The sequence below is a fragment of the Hyposmocoma kahamanoa genome, unplaced genomic scaffold (genome assembly GCF_003589595.1).
Source record: "Hyposmocoma kahamanoa isolate Upper Pololo Valley unplaced genomic scaffold, ASM358959v1 64, whole genome shotgun sequence".
Classification (NCBI taxonomy): domain Eukaryota; kingdom Metazoa; phylum Arthropoda; class Insecta; order Lepidoptera; family Cosmopterigidae; genus Hyposmocoma; species Hyposmocoma kahamanoa.
The window spans coordinates 11333629-11341271 of record NW_020653852.1 but is presented as its reverse complement, the minus strand read 5'-3'; the positions used below and the strand labels follow the sequence as shown (position 1 = coordinate 11341271).

General features: G+C 34.5%; 3 protein-coding genes across 3 annotated transcripts; 1 reads left to right on the top strand and 2 right to left on the bottom strand.

Moving 5' to 3' along the window:
- Positions 1–303: 303 nt before the first annotated feature.
- On the top strand, positions 304–2136 carry LOC113230691. The gene is made up of 3 exons (XM_026464733.1): positions 304–384; positions 631–887; positions 1941–2136. Exons 1-3 carry the CDS (start codon positions 382–384, stop codon positions 2002–2004), a joined length of 324 nt encoding a protein of 107 aa, XP_026320518.1. The 5' UTR covers positions 304–381; the 3' UTR covers positions 2005–2136.
- Positions 2137–2310: 174 nt separating this feature from the next.
- Positions 2311–4748, bottom strand: LOC113230690. The gene is made up of 2 exons (XM_026464732.1): positions 4091–4748; positions 2311–4013 (listed from the first exon to the last, which is right to left on the bottom strand). Exons 1-2 carry the CDS (start codon positions 4136–4138, stop codon positions 2526–2528), a joined length of 1536 nt encoding a protein of 511 aa, XP_026320517.1. The 5' UTR covers positions 4139–4748; the 3' UTR covers positions 2311–2525.
- A 290-nt stretch (positions 4749–5038) lies between these two features.
- Positions 5039–6994, bottom strand: LOC113231104. The gene is made up of 2 exons (XM_026465277.1): positions 6866–6994; positions 5039–5400 (listed from the first exon to the last, which is right to left on the bottom strand). Exons 1-2 carry the CDS (start codon positions 6984–6986, stop codon positions 5201–5203), a joined length of 321 nt encoding a protein of 106 aa, XP_026321062.1. The 5' UTR covers positions 6987–6994; the 3' UTR covers positions 5039–5200.
- Positions 6995–7643: the final 649 nt, after the last annotated feature.

The window sequence follows — 7643 nt, the reverse complement described above, 5'->3', positions numbered from 1 at the left end:
AAGTATTTCTTTTTATACTCGTTTATGTATATGTATATACAACATAAAAGTGTCGCTTCTCGGCAATTCCATAGATACCCATAAAAACAAAACGCAAATGAGATTAAATTTCTGAGCTAAATAAATATGATGACATAATAGGTAAAATGCGTGAAAAAGTATACGATTTATATCAACAAACAAACAAGTTCGGCATTACTGTCATCTGGAATAGCCAGACCTTTAGATGTGGGAAAACCAGGTAGAGAAAGAGTGGAGTATATATTTGTCTCTCGCCTTCATTGGATATAAAATTTGGACACAGATCAGGCCCCAGCAGTCCTAAATTATCTAACGCGAAAGTCACATCATTTTTTGCATACTTCTAATTAGCTGTACAAAATGGTAAGTACCTAAAGATCTGTGAATTAATGTATTGTACTGTATCAACCTATATACGTGTACTTCCCAATTTTAAGCTTAGGTGTCCTTTTAGAAATTTTGACACAACATCACTATCTTTATCTAGAATTACTGAAATTATATTATTTATTATAAAAAGGGGATTAAGATTTGAAAGATCTAGGTATTGTAAATGATATCCATCTCTGAATAATGGTATTTAAAAAAGTCTCCAATTTTTATCCACAGATTAAGATCACATTTTTACTTATGATGATCGGCGTTTGCCTGACTTATCCAGCTGATGAAGTAAAACCCCCAATAGTAAACGTCGTGCCAGAAAATGTTCGAATGGATCCAGTACCTAACCAGCCAGAACCTGAACAAGTCCCAATTTCTGAACAAGAATCATTCGAGAAACCAGAGGAAGATTTGACGACTGACAACACCTATTGGTGGCGTAGATCTTATTATCCTCGCAGAAGATCTTATTATTACTACCCCAGGTAAGTAAGCCACTCAACACACGTGTATTATCCAAAACCTGACGTATCCAAACTGGAATCTGCAGTGTACAAGAGAATTGTAATTCTGTAAAATTAAACATTTTACGCAGCGATTTTAGGCACAAGTGTGCCCTTTTGATATCTACAACAAAACTTACACGTTAATACACTTTTTATAATTAAGATGTCACCAAATAATATACATAATAATATTTTGTCGGTACTGGTTTCTTCGTAGGCTTTAATGTATGGCATTAACTCATACTCTTGGTCTTGTTGTAAAAAGGCCACATCTGCAAAATTACAACTTTATAGGAGAGGTTAAAAGTTCTACGATTTAAATTAGTCGAAAACTTTTTTATGTGTAAATAGGAGAGTACTGCCGCCATTAGTCGAAAGGATGAATGTGATGTTTAAAAAAATAATTCGTTGCGTATACTGACGTGATCGGTAAATAATCTCAGTACAGAGTACTAATAAACCGACCTCAAAAGTCATTCATGCCCTAGTTTGCCACCCTTAAATGTGGAATAATTTCTTTAAATTTAAATGGGACCACTGCTGACGTACCCTCTTGCCGACAATAAAAGAAAAAATCGGTTCACAAATGCCGAAGTTATCGCGTAATATATGTACATACAAAAAAACATACTGTCGAATTGAGAACCTCCTCATTTTCTTTGAAGTCGGTTAAAAGGCCGATCTGTTACTATTTTTACTTTTTCTTAAGTGGATAGGGTATGAAGTTACCGCAAGACAAAAGTAGATTATTTTTAATTTAGTTTCTAACATTATTTTCTCGATTTTGAGTTTTGTTACAAGCGCCCTTTCCAGTAACGGTGGCAGAGTTATAAAATTTCACCTTCACATAATTTTCTTCAAATAGTTCGTATTATTTTTATCTATACACTATATGTGTAAGTTTTAGGTGACAAAAGCATACCAGGGTATGAAATACAGGCTACATAGGTACACTGAAATATAACTGTTTAATTTGCGACTTAAAATTACGGTTTTGGCATTTAAAATAAAGATACCGTTAACTTGTTACAGATCATTTTCGTACTACAAATCTTACCCCTACTACAGCTACTGGAACCCCTACAGCTGGTGGTGAAGTACAAGCGGCTGAAACATAACTACCGGAAATATTGTGATTTTTATGTATTTTAAAAATAAAATAAGGTTTTTAATTAAATTTTTCCTAACTTCGTTGCCTGTACAGTACATAAATACAGAACATAATTTGAAATTTTTAGATTTAAATAAAACTATTATGATAGGATTCAAAAACATACTTTTCCTATTATTGTTAATCTAATTTCAATGATAATCATACGATGCCGACGCCTATGTGGTCTAATTTGCAAATTCCGTCATTTCTAAATACAGATATAACACCCACATAAACATAACAATAACAAGCAATAACAAGATAGAAGTAGGATTTTTTGCATCGAAATCAAATCACAAATGGTAAACGATAAACTAGAAATTAATGAATTGTAATTTTTCAAATACTCATAGAATCTTAACTATAGACAAATAAGTGATTCTATTCTAGTCTATTCATTTATTTATAAATAAATATACATAATAATGCCTAAACAGATTAAAGCGGTACAATAAACAGACTATTTATGAAGGCGGCTTGACGTCAGTAGCCTGGTATAAAGAATTAATAGCAATATCTGAAGACACGAACGCCATTGACTTAGCCAGTGTAGCTAAAGATATGGTGTCCATTACAATCCTGTTGGCAACGTGATTGAGATTAGCACCATGTGATTGTGCGGTGTACTTCAAAGCCAATTTTATAACGCGTTCACTAGCTAAAGATTTAGATGTAGCACTTTTAGCTTCCTTTCCAGCTTGTTGAGCTGCAGTCTTCGCCAAATTCATCATCAAGTCTTGATGATTAGACATGCCGTTCTTAGCATATTTCACCGACATTTCGACTTCGATGCTTGCCGTCAATGCACGCCTCATCGCAACGACGCTAGCAGCGGTTAAGTATGCAACGTCGCCAGCGTAAAGTATGGCTTTCTTAGCTTTCAATTCCAATCTCTCTAATTTCTGCTTTTGTTTCTTTTCATTGGCCGCTTCATCATCTGCATTGTCGGGTTGATCAATCTCCAAGTCTGCAGCTACGTCTGCGCTCATCGCGGTTTTGTAAAGATTGTCCCTAGGATCGGCAAAATCATCTATAAGCGCTGGTGCGTTCAATTCTTGTGCATCTAATGTCTGGGTGTCAACAGAGACGATATGTGTGTCATTTATTGATTTTTCCATAACAATAGGATCAGTATTGCTAGCATTTCTTTCAGCATTTTCTATATCCAAGGCAGTTCGATTTAAGAAACCTTTGGTGGTCAATGCCTTAACATGTGGCATGTTCATGGTATTTACCGGCTTTTTTTCATTTCGTGAGATAATGGAATACGGTGTAAGATGTGGTTGTTTTAGGTATGGCCGTACCGTAGAATTGGCTTTAGCTTGGCTAGCTGAGAGTGACTTATTTATAAGAATACTGTGGAGAATGGGATGAGCAGTTGATGGTAAAATTACTGGAGGAGCACGTGAAGTAGTAGAAAGAACATCTGCAGGTGCATCTCTTTTCTTTCGCAATGATAGATCCACTGATTGCTTCTTTGACAGAGCCGTAGCATATGTAATATCTTTTAAAGCAGATACTATAGAGACTTCAGCTGCAATTTGACCCAGGCCATAAACTAAGCGGTGAAGCTCCGGTTCCGTAGACGCTCTTGTAATACTCAAAATGTGTCCAGATAAGGTCCTTGATATATAATCGAGAATTCGTCGTGTTTCAATAGCAGTGATGCCTTTACTCTTACCAGGTGCTTCAAGAGCTTCTCTAGTGATCCTTGTTATTTTGTCTTGAATCTCTAACTTTGATAAAATTGCAGAAACCAAATCCTTTGATATTTGATAAAGAGTTTCTTCTGTTTGTGGATTATCGGTCAAATTCTTGCTATTTTTGAACACAGTGTTATCAAGATGTTTCAGAACTTTGTAAGGTGTGTTTAGAAATTTATCACTGGTTTTCATATTCAATTTCTGAGAGACATCATGAACTGGTGATATTCCTGCTATAGTGATACGGACCTGCGATAATTGCAATTCAGGTATTATAAATAAAACCATTCACAAAAATATGACGCTATAACTATACAAATACTTACACTCAGAATCCCAATGCAAAATGATGTAAAAAACCGATATTTACACATTTTTATTTATGTACACGAGTTGTTTTAGCAAAGCCAGGTCTTCAAACGATCTGAACGTTGTTAGTTTAACAGTCGCTACTTTTAATTGTTTTCGATAATTCTATAGCATTTTTATTGCCAATTCTTAACAAGGTATTAGTCACTTAATTGGGTCCTACCGTTTTGCTCTAGTGTATCATCTCTACACAGCCACAGTACTCGTAGTACAAAAATCTTTAACCCGCAAAAGCGTTGTACATATTTATCCTCTTTTTCCTATGTTCAATTTTTCTATAAACATACAGTGGTCTATAAACATAGTTGTTGCTCCCAGCTGTCTCCATTATTTCGGAATCAATTTGAACTTTTAAGTCAGGAACTTTGTTATCAAGGGAAATTTCATCATTACTTTCAGCAGCCACAAGTTCTGCTGCGTCCACTTTAATGTCATCTGGAATATTTACATCTTGTACATCAACAGTATCTAATTCTGTGACCAAGTTTAGTGCACTGATTTTATAAAACACAAATACAAATAAAAGTAGAATGAAACTAGTCTTTACCATCATGATGATAAAAAGAATAAAACTAGAACACAATATTTTTATAGGTAAAGAAATGTAATTACTTATGTGCTGTTAATAAATAGTAATTGTGTTATATAAATTATAACAAGGTCGAGTAGCAAATTAACATTAAAGTGTTAAATTATTATTCCAGTAAGATAAAAAAGATAGCAATAGATAATGATGAGTAATTTATTTTAGGTCTAAATATTACTGACCCTATTAAAGCAGATACTTACTATAAGGGAATTTTAAAAAGGCAAGGGAGTTGTGTCATATTTATAAGAACGACTTAGTAGAAGAATGGGAATGTAGTGCAAAATAGATAGGTAGGTAAAAAAATGCCATATAATAGTCATACATGCATTTATTTTAGGTAAATTTTCACAGTACTATATACATAAAAGGTTTAAACAATATATTGAAGCTCATACTTTAAACTAGACTGTAATACGCAAATCGAATAAATTAATTCAAAATGATAATTGTTTTTGAATATTTTTTAAAGCAGACGTTTTTAACCAAGGAAAGCTGGTAAGACTCGTATACGACCACGGCCTAGCAGTGCGGAAGGTCCTCCAAAAGGTGCAGCATCCACTTCGCTGCCTGACGGAAGCAAGTCGCTCTCTTGGCCACCAATGCTACGACGGTTTCTCAATAATTCCTTAGGCTCCGATGATTCTTCGCCCACAGCACCAGAGTTGGCACCATCTTTTCCTGATACCACAAAAAAGTAAACTATAAAGACAGCTGTTTATCTCGCTGGGTTCAATCCTTTATCATTATTTTAATAAGTTGCAATAATAGTAAATAAAAGCCGATGGATAACATGGTAAGCATATCGTTTAACATACGAGCAGTGTTGATGAGTACCCTATTACAGAAAAGTTTTCAATCACAAAATATTCCTATCATATCTACGTACATAGGTACAGTGACTTTATACAGAAGGCTAAATGCATAGTTTATTGATTGGCTGATTGTGTACTGCATTATTTAGTTCGTCTACTGTATTAGAATTCTAAACCTTTCGACGTAGGTATATAATCAATTGGTATAACAAATTATAGAATCTAAATAAGATCCAAATAAGTATATTTATTTATTTAGCACTAAATAAATGTTGTGCAAGTTGTTTTAGCATCTACTGATCTGTTATCTAAGTACTTGGTGCTGTCTAGGCACCTACTGGGTGCTATTTAGGTATTAGGTGCTATCTAGTCACGTATAGGACAAACTAATTAGGACATTTAGGAACTATATTATGCAAATAACCTAGATTTTCGTAATAACCTCTACGCTACAATAGGCAGAGGGTAGCTAAGTATTAAGAATTTAAAAGCAAGTATACCCAGTTCAAATAAGTATGCAATGTATTGGAGTTTGAAACAAGATTGAGTATCATACAAAACGAGGTTTTAAACAGAAACAGCAGCAGGAGGAAATCATGATTACTGTACAGAAATGCCGAGAATCAAGTACTTTAATTCGCACTTGTACCGCAATAAGGCCACATAGTACACATGTAAAGTAACAACTTTACAGAGTAGAGGCTTAAAGTTGCTACGAACGAAATTAGTTGGTAACTGTTAAGGCTTAAATAGGAGAATTATAACATTTCATAACATACACAAATAATTTGTTTCATGTAGTCCGAACTCTTTTAAAGACTTTCATGTTACAAAAGCACTTACGACGTAATCATGTGACTTTATTACGACCAAAGGTATGAATTGCAGCTAACTATACCATGCCAAAAATTCTAATTATTATTATAAAAATTATCTTTAACAGTTTTTTTTAATATACTAAGTGTTGGGACGAACAAGTCGTGCGCCTGATGGTAAACAACACACCTGTCCATAACAGTTGCAGTGCCACTCAGAACTTTAAATAGCAAAGATCTGAGGTACACTGCCTCTGTGCCCATGACCCTGAGACATAAGTTGAAAAATCCCCATGTGCCTGTAATTTCACCTGCACCCTTACCTTTCAAAACCGGAACGCAGTAATGCTCACATTAATGCTTGGCGGCATAAATAGGTAAGGTGGCAGTACTTCCCTCTTTCACAAAGAGTTTATACCCTAATGGTCGGTAGGGAGCGTCACTATAATCAAAACTAATGTAAAAAGATATGGGGCTACTACATTCTACATAAAAAGAGGCAGAGCAAATTCTTACCTGTATTTGATGGTGTTTGAACTTTTGGGGGGGATACGTGCTGTATTACCTCCTCTGTGGGTGCGCATGCGCAATAAGCTAACAGCGCGAATGACGCGACGATTAACAGCGTTGAATGCATTTCCGAGCGATCCTATCTTGTCTTAACTTCAAAGAAATATATGACAACAATATGAAGCTAAAGGTTTATATACTACAGCGTTAGTTACATAGCACATTATATTTTATGGAAAAAGCAAACACTGCTGATTGTTTGTGAAGTAAAAATAAATGCACGATCAGTGAGAACTCTATTACGACTATTTAGATTAGGATTTAGGATGATTTACTAAAGTTTTTTATTTTACTTCTACGTATCAAATTTAAATGCGCCATTAATCAGATAGAATTCGATAAACGGTGCCACATAGTTTTTGAAACACTGGATAAAGTGGTGAGTACCACATACATACACTTATATCAAAGTACTAAAATTCCTCATTTTCGACGCTCTAGAACATGGTTTATATTTAGAATAGCGTAAAAATAAAAGCTATAACAAACTCTCCCGACTTCCATAAAAAGTGACCTAATCAATATAAAATTTCAGGGAGCCTTTAAAATTTTATTTTATTTCTTACAAGCTCTTGCATACGACATAAACTTTACATAAGAATATGTATCTAATTGTATTTATTATTAGGGTAGAGAGCTACATTTACCTTCAGTCCCCAGATCAGCGTTCTTCACTTTCGATGAGCGTGCTGCTTTCCACACATTATACAAAGTAATATCATAA